Source organism: Mytilus trossulus, chromosome 8, assembly GCF_036588685.1.
Source record: "Mytilus trossulus isolate FHL-02 chromosome 8, PNRI_Mtr1.1.1.hap1, whole genome shotgun sequence".
Taxonomy (NCBI): Eukaryota; Metazoa; Mollusca; class Bivalvia; order Mytilida; family Mytilidae; genus Mytilus; species Mytilus trossulus.
Window position 1 is genome coordinate 78,185,049 of NC_086380.1, and position 14,059 is coordinate 78,199,107.

At 30.8% G+C, this 14,059-nt stretch overlaps 1 protein-coding gene across 1 annotated transcript in view; it reads left to right on the forward strand.

Moving 5' to 3' along the window:
- The window catches only part of LOC134728038 (ubiquitin carboxyl-terminal hydrolase 32-like), a 40,476-nt gene that overhangs the window by 9,791 nt on the left and 16,626 nt on the right, over positions 1-14,059 (forward strand). Inside the window, exons 9-22 of the mRNA XM_063592437.1 lie at positions 173-247; positions 688-771; positions 1,427-1,488; positions 3,484-3,589; positions 4,744-5,151; positions 5,897-6,037; positions 6,850-7,000; positions 7,719-7,888; positions 8,310-8,388; positions 8,715-8,795; positions 9,564-9,702; positions 11,948-12,053; positions 13,037-13,140; positions 13,616-13,685. Coding sequence (XP_063448507.1) covers positions 173-247; positions 688-771; positions 1,427-1,488; positions 3,484-3,589; positions 4,744-5,151; positions 5,897-6,037; positions 6,850-7,000; positions 7,719-7,888; positions 8,310-8,388; positions 8,715-8,795; positions 9,564-9,702; positions 11,948-12,053; positions 13,037-13,140; positions 13,616-13,685 — 1,776 coding nt within the window. The remainder of the gene's footprint in view (positions 1-172; positions 248-687; positions 772-1,426; positions 1,489-3,483; positions 3,590-4,743; positions 5,152-5,896; positions 6,038-6,849; positions 7,001-7,718; positions 7,889-8,309; positions 8,389-8,714; positions 8,796-9,563; positions 9,703-11,947; positions 12,054-13,036; positions 13,141-13,615; positions 13,686-14,059) is intronic.

Here is a 14,059-nt window from a genome sequence, read left to right on the forward strand (position 1 = left end):
ACCATAGCACAACCACTGATCCATTCTTGTCTCAAAGTATAATAACTATTATTAGCAGCATTCTCTGAAAAAAAAATACTACTGAATGTTCTTGTGTGTACTGTATGTATGGGTAATTTCGACATGATGGCTTCCATATTTCAATGACTATTTTTATTGTTTTGATTTACAGGAATCTGATGTGTTCCACAATTTATATCCAGAAACAGTTGCTATGGAAATTTTAGCATGCCATGATGCAGATAAGGTAAACAAATTTTTATTATATAAACATGTGTTTTATAGTTTACTGTATTTACATTTGAAAAAATAAACAGGTAAATGATACACATCGTAGCAGTTCTCTGTGTAATTATAAGCACCAACCCTTTCTGAACATATCTGTTGTATATACAAAGAATATTGTTTGGAAAAATAAAATAAGTACAAGCACAGCAACAACCAAAGAAAAATGAAGCAAAGGAACAGTGCTTTTATTGCTTTTCTTCATCTCAAAGTCACAGTGAGCCCATCAACATGGAGCAAAAAAAACCTCTTAGATCTTGTTCCATATTACTATAAACATTTGTAAGCATTTCAACCCATGGAGAACAATGTGATGTATTGCATATGCAATATCTTCAGAAAGCTTGTTTTAAATAAAATTTGAATGCTTGTATTATTTCTTGTTTTATATTACCACTTTAGGATGACAGTATTACACAAGAAGAATATTTAGTATGGACTGTGAACAATACTTTGGCTGATGACTTTCTTAATCTACTTAGTCAGGTAGGAATTATACAAACATTGAAAAAAAACTTATAATACTCTATACATATGAAAACTATTCTGTTTGTTCTATAGAAATATTTACCTGCATTTAATTTGAGATTGTTGAACTATTGACAAAAAGTGAAAGATTATTTATTACCATTTAAGGATAGGGTGCCTACAGATATTGCTTTCAAAATTTAAAAAAAAAAAGATATTAACCTGCAGTGATTTTCGCAATGACATAACCATTGTAAAAATTTCTGAATAGAGCTATTAAGAGTTATGGGAAAAGTACAAAAAAGTGTAAATGTTTATTGCACTTTGTCTTCCCACATCTTAAAAACAATGTTAAGTTTTGAATTACTGAGGGGTCATAATAGTTGCCACCGTTGCATTATACAAATGATATAGAGTTACTGAATGAATATTTAAAAATTGTCTCAAGTAGATTTTTTATACTACAGAGGCTTGCAAGTGCAATACATTTTCTATTAGAGAAAATGCTTTATTGTATAGCAAAGCTTGAAAAACTGTTAAAACATATTTTTGTTATGATCAACATCACTTATTTGAAGGTTTATTTGTACTAGTGCAATATGAAATATTTTTGGGTGCTTTCTTTTTGGTAACTGTCTGCATCAAATATATAATAATATGCCTTATTTTGTAGATTTGTCATATTGTGTTAGGACTGAAACCTCAGTCGACTGAAGAAGAAGGCAACATTGTTAAGTAAGTTTTCAAAATACAGGTTGCAATATGTTTCGAAGAAAACCATTTTTTTTGTTACTTTAGAAATTAACAATTTTAAATATTGTATGTGTTCTTTATTCGAAAGCAATACAGCTTATAGAATATAAATATTACAAGTATTCAATTACATCAGTGAAATATATTTACATTTAAACATTAGACAAATAATAATATAAGTAAGTAAGTATACCCATATAACAGTACAGCAGAGTATGATAAAACAGAACACATATTAAGTATTTATAATGATTAAATTAATTACGTGCCTTCTCGGCCAGAAATAAAAACTTCCCTAAATTGTTAAGTTCCTTTACATTATGAACAGATAGCAGTTGTATGAGTTTAGAATTAGAAGGTTTTCTCCAATAATAAGGTTTAATAAATTTCTTTTCGAAGTTCATTATACTTTTCACATACTAATATAAAATGATATTCATCTTCAATTACTTGTTTATCACACATATTACAAAGTCTCAGATGTCTCTCAATATTATAAAATCGACCAGTCTCTATATTCAAACAGTGAGCAGATATGCGATATTTACAAATAAATGGTTTATAAATATAATTTACAGCATGATCTAAATAAAATTGTAACATGTTGGGGTCAAATACATATCTTTACAACATACATTTTGGTGAGTCTTCAAAAAATGAGTTCATTTCACTATGAAAGCTACCCTTTACTCTATCTTTGAATTCACTTAAAAACAAATCCACATTTTTTACACCCTGAAATAACCATACATCCTGGAACCCATACATGTATAATATGTCTCTAATTTGACAGGCCCAGTTATATTTGTCGTTTAGTTTTTTAATACATCTCTCAAGCATTTCTTCATAACAACATTTAAGAATACAGTTATCAGTACATAATAGCTTAAACCAATATTTTAACATTCGACAATATCTTTCTATAAACATAGGGTAACGTCCCAACTCACAATAAACCATATAATTAACAGTAGATGCTTTCACCTTTAATATACGTTTTAAAAATTTCATATGAACCTGTTCGATATCATCACATTTGTGATTTCCTCATACTTCAAAACTATAATTCAAAATACTTGCTACATACGTGTCAAACAATGACAGCATAGTTTCAAAATTAAAACAGTCATCCTGCAATTTACTATACAGACTAAATAATGCTTTACGACCTTGGTTTGCAAATGCTTTTTGAGTATATGTAAAATAACCATTATATCTAAATAAAATACCCAGATATACAAATTCATCACACATATCTATTGAATTTCCATTCAAATACCATCTCTCATTCGCTTTAACTTGTCCTCTGTTTCTGAATACAACAATTTTTGTTTTTAAACAATTAATAAATAAATTGTACTTATTCGAATATACATTTAAACAATTAATCATCTTTTGTAAATCTTCAATATTTTCACTGAACAATACTGTGTCATCTGCATACATAAGTAAATACAAGTTCAACATTTTTAACTCATAAGGTTGACATCCTTGACTAATAAGCTCTATTTCCATGTCATTTACGTACAATGAATATAAAAATGGGGATAATGATTCCCCTTGATTAAACCAACATTACTATTAAAGAAATTTGAGAAGCTACCATCAAATTTTACACAACATTTAAGTTTTGAATACATAGATTTTAATACATTTAATAGTTTACCAGTTACACCTAATCTAATAAGTCGTAGCCATAACTTCATATGTGTGACACTGTCAAACGCCATTTTATAGTCTACAAAACAACAATAAAATCTTTTACCAGATCTCAAAGATTTTGAAATTAAAGATATTCCCTATGATATGAACTTTTAAATTTTAATGCTAAATTAGAGTTTTGGCCCCAATTTCACTGTTCACTGAACATACACAATGATAGTGTGAGTGGGTCTTCTGTGTACTATGGACAGATTCTTATTTTAAGAAATGATTCAAATAAAAGCTAAAAAGTAACATTTATATTTGATTTGACAGCCAGTGGTTGAGTAGAGAGTCGAGGAAATCATTCCAAGTAGGACAGATTTGGTATCTAATATCTATGCAATGGTGGAACTGTTGGAATGAATATGTCAGTTTTAAGGTTAGATCATTAACTGAGAAGGTGTTAAGCTAGCAACAAATAATGAATCAATTTTAAAGTTATTTTGTTTAACATTAATTTTTCCTATGCAAGAATTTTAAGATGAAGTTGATGGGAACTTTAGGTTTGCACTCTGTCTATCTTTATGTCTAATTTTGTGCAGAGTTATTGTCTTTGACAGTGACTTAGAAAATTAACAAGAATAATCAGTTAACCACACTTTTATCGTCATGTTCGAGGATATTGATTTGATAATTAGTTTATTGTTTTATCATGACAAGTTACAGATAAATTTCAAATTTTGTTCTGGTCTGATGATTTTGTGCAGAGCTATAGTCCTTGGACTTAGAAAATTTAGTCAAATAATCAATTTTCCGCACTTATAGCGTCATGCTTGAAGATATTGATAAAATTATTAGTGTACAGTTTTATCATGATAAGTTACAGATCAAAATTAAATTTTGTTCCGGTCTGATGATTTTGTGCAGAGTTATGGTCTATGGACTTGGAAAATTCATATAAATAATCAGTTTTTAACACTTTTTTCCCATGCTTGAGCCTTGAAGATATTGACTTATCATTGGTTATATAAGTTACCCCATGACAAGTTATATATCAAGTTGGAATTTTGTCCCAATACAATGAATGTTTAACCAGTAGGGATCTTTGTATTGCCATGCAATACTCACACAATGCTTGTTACTTTTCAATTTCCCTTACCTTCAGATAATTTTATGGGGTTATGTATGTTCAAAGCCATTTTCTGAGTTCAGCAAAGCTTTTATGATATTATTTCATACATATCTAAATGTGCATATCCAAAAACTCATTCAACTTGAAGTCTTCTTTTACAGATTAATGTGTTCAGCAAATTTTGGTCAGTTAGATTTATATTCTCTCAGGTTGAAAAAAGAATCAAAATTTAATAGAACACATACTTACATAGTGGATTTTATTTTGCAATTACCTTGTCTGTCAGTTTGTCTGCTTGTAAATATAATTATGTTTGTTTGTTTATCTGTGATGAAAGTTGTGTTACATCCACTGTATTTGAATTATTGTGGATAGTTGTCTCATTGTCAATCATACCTCATCACCTTATTTTGTATTATTCAATTTCCCAAAAGTTACAAAAGAATGATTTTATTTTGTAGAATGTGACAGAAATGAATGGAGACATCAATGGTATAACATCTATAAATGATAAAGTTATCAATGAGGAAACCCAACATAGAATAACTAAAAATAAACATCCTGGGAAAGCTGTACCGTGGGAGGACGACAGCGTAATCATGGTCAATGCCAAGACATCTAGTTATAGCATGTCTCAGTCATACAGTGGAGCTAGTCTTACACATAACCACTCAAACAGTGCAATCAAATCCCAGAACTGTGCAAGTCCTCTTAAAACATGCCTTAATCCACCAGACCAGACTTTAGTTAACCGCAGTCCAAGTCCATCACCAAAGTTCAGGAAAAAACCTCTACAGATCAATAATTCTCTCCCTTTAAAACCTGCTGCAGTAGACAATAGTCCGTTGTTGGTATCTAGTCAGTCTAAAGTAAGTATAGTAGAGCAATGAAAATGGTTTCATTTTGTAATACCCTAGCTGGGAAGTATGTCCAGAATGTGTAATAATAAGCATTATTAAAGATAGAATAAAATGATAAACATCTTTATGATGTCCTAATGTCAGAAGTTTAATCCATGTATTAGAATAATTTAATTTTGGATGTAAAGCGTCTTTTGATTGGCAGATGTTATTTTGTTATCAGCCCATAGACATAATTTAGTCATGTGACCGTGATGTCATCAACATTTTTATCATGGTTTTCTGCGGTATACAATGGAATTAAGAATTAAATTAAAAGAAATGACTGTAATTTTTTTTCTGTCTATTCAAATAACATAAAAAATGTGGTGCACACTATCAAATAACCCACTATGCGAGTTATTCAGTGTGCACCAAATTTTTTATGTTATTTCTTCATAGACAGAAAAAATATTACGGTCATTCCTTAAATGTATTATCACTCAACTGTGTGCAGCTCCATGTTAGGATAGAATTTTATGATAACAGGAAAAACATACACATTTTAATGTTTCTTATAACGAAAATTTAATAGATATCTGCATTATTTGGCAGGTAAGGTAAACATATTCTTTTATTTCACTGTTTTTAAACTTGAAAACTAAGTACTGATAGCTTTTAAATACATAAACAGGATGTCTTGGAAACTTTTTAAACAAAATATTGTTTACCTTTTTGATATAATTTATAATTTAGATTGTTTTGTTATTTGTAGGTGATCTCATTAACAAATGAAGGTGGTAGATTAAAAAGAGATATAATGTTAGTCAGAGGGAAAGATTTTGAGATAGTTCCTGAGGCTATATGGAGAGCTCTGTCTACCTGGTATGGGGCCAATACAGCACTCCCAAGAACAGTAAGTCATTGAAAACTCATGGACAACATGAAGCATTAGTACACAAATTATTTTCACTTTCTGAAGGGTTATTTTCATTATTTTCTACATAACTAATATGTTTATTCCTAAACAACATTTAGTATATTCTTTAAAATGTGTAAAGCCAACCTTTAAAAAACAGACAAATGTAGAGACAAATTCCTCACCATAAATGTAGAATTTGTTTTAGATGACAGTTGAATTACTGTAATGGGATTTAAAGGATTTGTCTGAAAGCATTCTTAAATAGAGAGAAGAATGAAAACTTTTTTTATACTTGAAAAGAGTTCTTATTTCATGTATTTATGCCATGGAAAAATAATTGATGGTTTCCCCTAACCTGACAGGGTCATTTTTTAACCAACCGGGTCATTAAATTTTTCTGTAAAAACAATTTAAAATATTTTTTTTTTTGGCAGAGACAACTTAAAGTGTTGAAAATATGTAAGATTATAGTTCCACTATAGAAACAAAACATATAGATATTAAATTACGCATGGTTACAAAAAAAAGCCTGCCTGCCGGGTCTTTAAAATTTTCCCATGTTAGGGTAAACCAACAATTAATTTTCCATGGCCTTATCGTTACACTATTTGTTTCACTAAATTGTGGTTGTGATTATGTATTTTAAGATAAAGACATTTGACATATCCATTTAAATATATTTTAATTCAGAGAAAACCACAGAGGTTTATAACCTTTGTTGATATTTTTTCATATGTTTGTTTAACAACAAAAGATGTAAGAAATATTTTTGTTAAAAACAAATGAAAAGCTTTCATATATTTTAGGTGATATCTTCCTCTACAAATGATGGTCAACCAGAACTTGAACTGTATCCCATTACTGTCAAGTTATTACGGCACCAGTTTGTAACCAATAGACCTGTACCCATGACAACTTTTACAGGAATGATGTCGGGTATTGGTGGAATGGCTCTGTGTAAGATAATAACATTCTAAACAACAAAAGGCTACAATAATTACTCTGTTGGATTTTGCTTAAAATGAATACTTCAAGCTTTATTTTGTGAGCTGGTTTATTTCCACTTCTTTGAAGGCATTTCAGTTTATTTTTACCATCTCTTTGTTCGATAATTTTCACCTGTCCATAATTAGTGTTATGCTCAAGATAACATTTTAATCTTTCATCCTTATTTTAATGATCAGACATACAAATTCAAAACAAACAAAAGATAGACTTCATCTTTTTTCTTCTGAAATAAGTTTTATATTGAACACAAAATATTCCATATATCTTATAGCATAGTCACATTAATATTATACCCCAACTTAAACAGTTGTCAATTAATTTTCTTATGACTGGTCAACTAAACTTCACTTTTACCTAGAGCTACGTATGCACTTGTTGTGACTTTATATAAATATTGCTTTTGTGAAACAACATATCTCACTTTTTGAGTGACGTTTCCTAAGAGTAGCATGGCTTTTAACTATGAATTTAAATGACTACTGTAGAAACCTTAATCCTGTATTCAATATTTACTAAAATGTCTAATATGGTACATTAATTACTGGAATTTCCCTTTGCCAAAAATAAAATTAATCCTCATTTAATGCAGCTGTCTTGGTACTGTGGATATATGTTTTTCTATATCAGACTTAAAAGAATTAACTTTTTCAATTTTGTTTTTTTACAGCAATGTCTAACATGGTTGCTAGCAATACACAAACACCAAGACGTTATGTAGCATATACAGCCACATTCAGTAGACAACACACAGTACAACAGATCTATGAATTCCTGTGTACAAAGCTCAGATTTTCCAGAGAAGACACACGACTATGGAAGATAGGTTCTAAAGAAGATGTAAGTACAACAGATTTTAAAAGTTTTCATTACTTCAAATAACATTGAAGATTTAACATGCAATATACTCATTGATGGAGTTGGTTGTTAACTGCAATGACTTGTCCATAAATAATTTTCATTACTCATTTACAGCTCTTGTTCTTTAAGTCTGAGCGATATGTAACGAATCATGAATGATAAAAAAATTCTTAAACTTTCATAAATGAGAAATTGTCATGTTATTTTTTGTTTAGATCTACTAGAATTTTGCTTCTTGTTTCATGATTGGTGATACTTAAAATTTTTGATGATCCAATTAAAACCTGAACCAGTACAAGTGAGAATTTCAGGAATTCATCCCTCCCTCGATCTATATATATATATCAGAATGGCAATAGGATGTAATCCAAATAATTTATAATTATATTTTTTTTTACAGTGTATGACATTACTAGAGGATGAAAATCAAACTTTAGAAGATTGTAGTGTTGAAGAAAATCAACAGATGCTTATTGAAAGTAAGTTCAATTCATTCATATTATTTTATCAAATGAGGATATATAACATGTATAAACTTGAATTCAACATCTTTTTTAATCCAAAGAATTTTCTTTCTTGAGAAGCATAACTTTAAGCTTTCCTGATTATTGTAAATGAAGAAAAGGCCTTTGGATGTATATAATTTATAAAGTATTGTTGTAATTTTTTCAATGTGATGAATTCAAAAGAAAGGTTCTATTTTTAACATGTCAATTTATTGTATTGTTATAAAGCTAGGATAAACTCAAGACTTTTTTTAATGCATTATTTAACGCTAACAGTTTATTACATATTTGTTTTACAGTACGGAATAAGGATTTGACATGGCCAGAAGAAATGTCTCAGTTGGCTAAAAATAAAACACTCAGGAAGGAGGCTGGATCAGGTAAATATATGTAGATAAATAAACAGTAGATGGGTAGATGGGCAAGAGAACATTGAGTCATTTTTAACATGCATGCATGAGTTTCCTTAGAGCAGTTCCAAAATTGATGGTAGTGGCATAGATGGGAGGCACTTTAATTGATTGGGGTTGCATTTTCTTTTAGAATTTTGAAAAATTGGAAGGAAAATAATAACTGTTTATTCTGGGTGTTTTTGGGTCTTAATTCAAGTGCCTCCCTACACTCCACGCATTTATTACTTGAACAGCCCTTACAATAGGTCATACAAAATAAATCACAAATTATTTAGGCTTAGTTCTTTCATATATGTATTTCTCAGAGCAGCTCAAAATTTTTATGTGGAAATGAGATTAAAGTAATCTGTTTAAGGTGATCTTTTGCTGTTATATTTGTTGTATAACACTATTGGATTCTTTGAAATAGCTGAAGTTTAAATCTGAATAACACTGCCCACTGGTACTGCTTCCAGTAAAATGTTAAGAATTAGACATGTATATCAAAAGAAATTTGAAAGTTAAAGTTATTAGGAAGAACATAAAATTAGTGATACCTTTGAAAAAAAAGACAAACCAAAAGTTTTTCTGCAATACAAGAACGTATCAAATAAGTAATAAATCAATTTGTATTCATCATTAGATTTATAACAATGAATATTATACTTTTCTGGAACATGCATGAAATTTTCCCCAATTGGAAGATAAGCAACCAACAATCAATCAATTAGTAAAATAATTTTTTTTTTATTTCAGGGCCAACACATAAAGGTGCTACTGGATTAAACAATCTGGGGAATACATGTTTTATGAACGCTGCAGTACAGTGTGTGTCTAACACATGGCCACTTACTCAATATTTCATTGGAGGACTGTATAGATTTGAATTAAATAGGTCAGTAGATACAAAATGCAGAGAAACTTATTGAACCTGCAGTGCTGGATTTCAGGGGGAGAGGTGCAGAGGGAGTAACCTCCCCTCCCTTTGATTGAAAAAATGTAATTTATTCTCCCAAAAAATGATTTTATTATCAGGGATCTCCATGGATGAAAACTGAACCATGGAGGAACTTTCACCATCACAAACCGTGTCTACGCCGTACAGTGTAGCATGATCGAAAGTATTTCATCCCTCCCTGACTGTAAGGGATGCATATAAGGAATGGTAAACAGACTTATACATTGCTTATCTAAATTATTTCATTATATAAGTATCAATATTTTTATAAATTGCCATTTGTAACCATTCTGGCATTCAACAGGTTGGGAACAAACCCCCTGTATGTTGATTATACCTGTATAGAGGGATAATCCTACTTTAGAGGGTAAAAAATGCCAAGCCTTCATGGTCCCCCTAGTCGAGAATTACCAAAAGCTGACATGAAGGTTCCCATGTAGTTTTCTTGCTATTTTTGGTCAGTGTTATGGGGGTTAAAAATCATGTGGAGCTTTTTTTTCACGGACACTGTCAAATTCAGAAGTCATGATGATGAACCCATTACCAGTATTGCTGATTTGCAGCAACAAAAAAACGATTCGTACGGGTTATGTAAAAGGTTGAAGAGATTTTTAGGGCAAAAGTTGACAAATGAAAAGTTTTTAATGACTTTATCTAGAAAGTTGATATGCAACATGCATCTTTCAAGTCTGAATGTAAACCGGAAACGCGGATGTATCACTTTGATTGTAAACTACGAAATGAATTCGGAATTACAATACGTTATTTCTTTGGGTGAACAGTAAATATTTTTAAAAGTTTCTACTTTTTAACTTTTAAAGTATTTCTATATTATCGTAACCGCAGTACTCGAATTATTTGCGATGAAATAATGTTTATGTTTTACGTCTTATTTTGTACTTCTTAAAAAAGAGGGATGCTGATTGCGTAAGTCAATGTAAAAGCATGTGTTCGACTTGTTCAACTGTTTTCTTTGTAACTGGATTGTAAATTTATTTATTTAATCTAAATTATCATTAGCATTTGCTGAAACTTAGTGAATAATTCGATAAATTAATCGTCTATCTTCAGAAAGTGTTCTCCTGTCATGTTAGTTGATCTACCTGTACAAGCTCAGGTACAAGTGATTAGCGATCTTAATCCGGATATCCCTCAGGCGTTAGAACTGTATTGGATTATAATACAAACAGTCTAAGGGTTATGCAATTACATGCGTTTGATTGTAATTGCTAAAAAAATGGCGTCTGGCGAAATAAATTTGAACGATGGCGCAAGATATTCAACGATGGCGCAAGACAATTTAACGATGGCGCGGGTCATTTGATGATGGCGGAAGATATTTGAACAATGGCGCTCGTTCAGGGCGCCATCATTAAACAGGTCATGGAGATCCCTGATTATACCTGTAGACAGGGGGGAGGGTTCGGGGGTTCGGAGGAACCCCCCTTGAAACCCCCATAAGCACTGTTAAAGACAAGTTTCTGTTCAAATTGTGACTGTTAAAGTCAAGTTCATAAGTCCAAATCTTTTTCCTGTCCTTGGACTTGGATTGGCTGGTGCCTTGTTTAGGCTGAAAAAACGAGCATTTTCTCTCAAAACATACAGTTATTTAATTTGATTAACATAAACTACGGTGATCTATAGTTGTTAATGGTCTTTTGTGTCTCATTGGCAATCATACCACATCTTCTTTTTATGCCCCACCTACAATAGTAGAGGGGTATTATGTTTTCTGGTCTGTGCGTCCGTTCGTCCGTCCGTTTGTCCGTCCGTCTGTCCGTTGGTCCGTCTGCCCATTGGTCTGTCTGTCCCGCTTCAGGTTAAAGTTTTTGGTCAAGGTAGTTTTTGATGAAGTTGAATTCCAATCAACTTCAAACTTAGTACACATGTTTCCTATGATATGATCTTTCTAATTTTAATGCCAAATTAGAGTTTTTATCCGAATGTCACGGTCCACTGAACATAGAAAATGAAAGTGCGAGTGGGGCATTCGTGTACTGAGGACACATTCTTGTTTATAAGTAATTAATAACAAAAGGGAAATAGGAATATGCTATTTATACTAATTTTAATAAAATGGATATATAAACTTTTTTGTGTTTTTTTTTTTTTTTTTATTTGGTCGGTTGCTGTCTCTTTGACACATTCCCCATTTCCATTCTCAATTTTATTTTGTTTTAAGATCCAATCCTCTAGGCATGAGAGGCCATATTGCTCAGAGGTATGGAGAACTAGTCAAAGATTTATGGAGTGGAACATCAAGAACTTTAGCACCTCTTAGATTGAGGGTAAGTACTATGGGCCTATTTTACTATTGTGTCACATACTAATTGTACATTATACAATTACTAAATAGAGATATACATTAAAACAATCAATACCCAGCAATTGTGTTGGCTTATGATGTCTTGAATGTGGGAGATCATGGGTTCAAATAAAAGATTCAAAAATTGGTAATTGCTGCTTCTCCGCTAAGCATTAAGGAATAAGACTTAAGCTTGTGATCATAAATCAGAAAAATATGACATATCTCACTTCAAACTGTTAACTGGTGAACACGCACATTTATAATTTGATTAAGCATGTTGGTCTAATACAAAGCCAGATCAATACTCATATTACTTTTAACATGTTCTTTTGTTGTAAATTCAGAAATTCATGGGAACATTTATTACAGCAATTTTTGAAAAATGGACAAAATCGGCATTTACCAGTTATGATTGAAATTTTGTAGAAAATTTTAAATTTGTTTTATTTGTGATGTAAAGAAAAAAGTACAAAAATACTGAACTTAGAGGAAAATTAATTCGGAAAGTCCATAATCACATGACAAAATCAAATAACAAAACGCATCAAAAACGAATGGACAAGAACTGTCATATTCCTGACTTGGTACAGGCATTTTCAAATGTAGAAAATGGTGAATTAAACCTGGTTCTATAGCGCTAACCCTCTCACTTTAATGATAGTCTCATAAAATTCAGTTACATTTACATTGATGCTTTAAATAAACAGACACAATAAATAAAACAGCTCTAATATGAAATTTTCAGTAAATGGACATATTTGCTGTCTAGTCATTGTTTTAGCTATAATTTATGTTGGTATTGGCCAATAAATCTTAATTTGAAATTTTACCTTGAAATGTATGTTGTTTAAGGGCCTTGTCTAAATTCTTCTTTATTCATGAAAAATGCCTTTGCAAACTAGAATGAAAGATGCATGATTTGAAATCTAAATGACTAGAACTAGAAAGATTTCTCTTTTTCAGTGGACTATAGGAAAGTATGCTCCTAGATTTAATGGATTCCAGCAGCATGACTCCCAAGAATTACTTAGTTTTCTTTTAGATGGCCTTCACGAAGATCTGAATAGGTAATTACATAGTTAGTTTTATAGAATTTAGAGCTTAGAACTGTTATCGCTCTAATTAAATGACCATAAAATATTTATTGCTCCAATTAAGTGTCCTTAAAATAATTTCTGCTTCTTATAAAATGATTTTGATTGGCAATCTGACGCAAGCAAACATTGCAATACATTTTGTTAAAGAACTGACACAACTATGAACTGTTCACATACATATTTAGTAACTTACAACTGCAGGTCCTGCAAAATAATGCAACAAAATTTAAAATATTTTACATCATAATTAAAGTGAGTGTTGCATGACCTCAGAGACAGATGTAGCGTCATTTGGCACAATTCAACTTTATACACAAAATATATTGATTAGCTTGAAAATTCCAATTGTCAGTCATGAACAACTCGTACAATATTTTCTAAAAAAATGTTTTGAAACTTTTAATTAACAATTTATTAATTTATTGTATTGTTTTATTATTTTCAGAGTCCATGACAAACCGTATGTAGAATTAAAGGATAGCGATGGTCGACCTGATGATGTTGTTGCTGAAGAGGTGAGAGCTATTTCACACTTTATTATCAAAATTGTATTAGGTTGAAATCAATATGATGTCAATTTTTTTAACATTTCACCGCAGTATTTTAATTACTTTCATCACCAGCCTTCAGATAACTGCATTAAGCAATGATAATATCCTTGCTGTACATCTGTTGAACAAACTTGTTGTCAAGACAAAACATGTCCATTTGTAAACAACATTGTTATTATGATACTGTCTTTATATTTTCAAAAATTCTACTTTAAACATATCTGTCACAAATTAAATTGTGATGATTAGTCATTAATTGGAGAGAAAAAAAAACAGAAATATTCACTATAAAAATATGTTAACTAGAAATGTTTAAACATTCCTCTTCCCTTTATGGT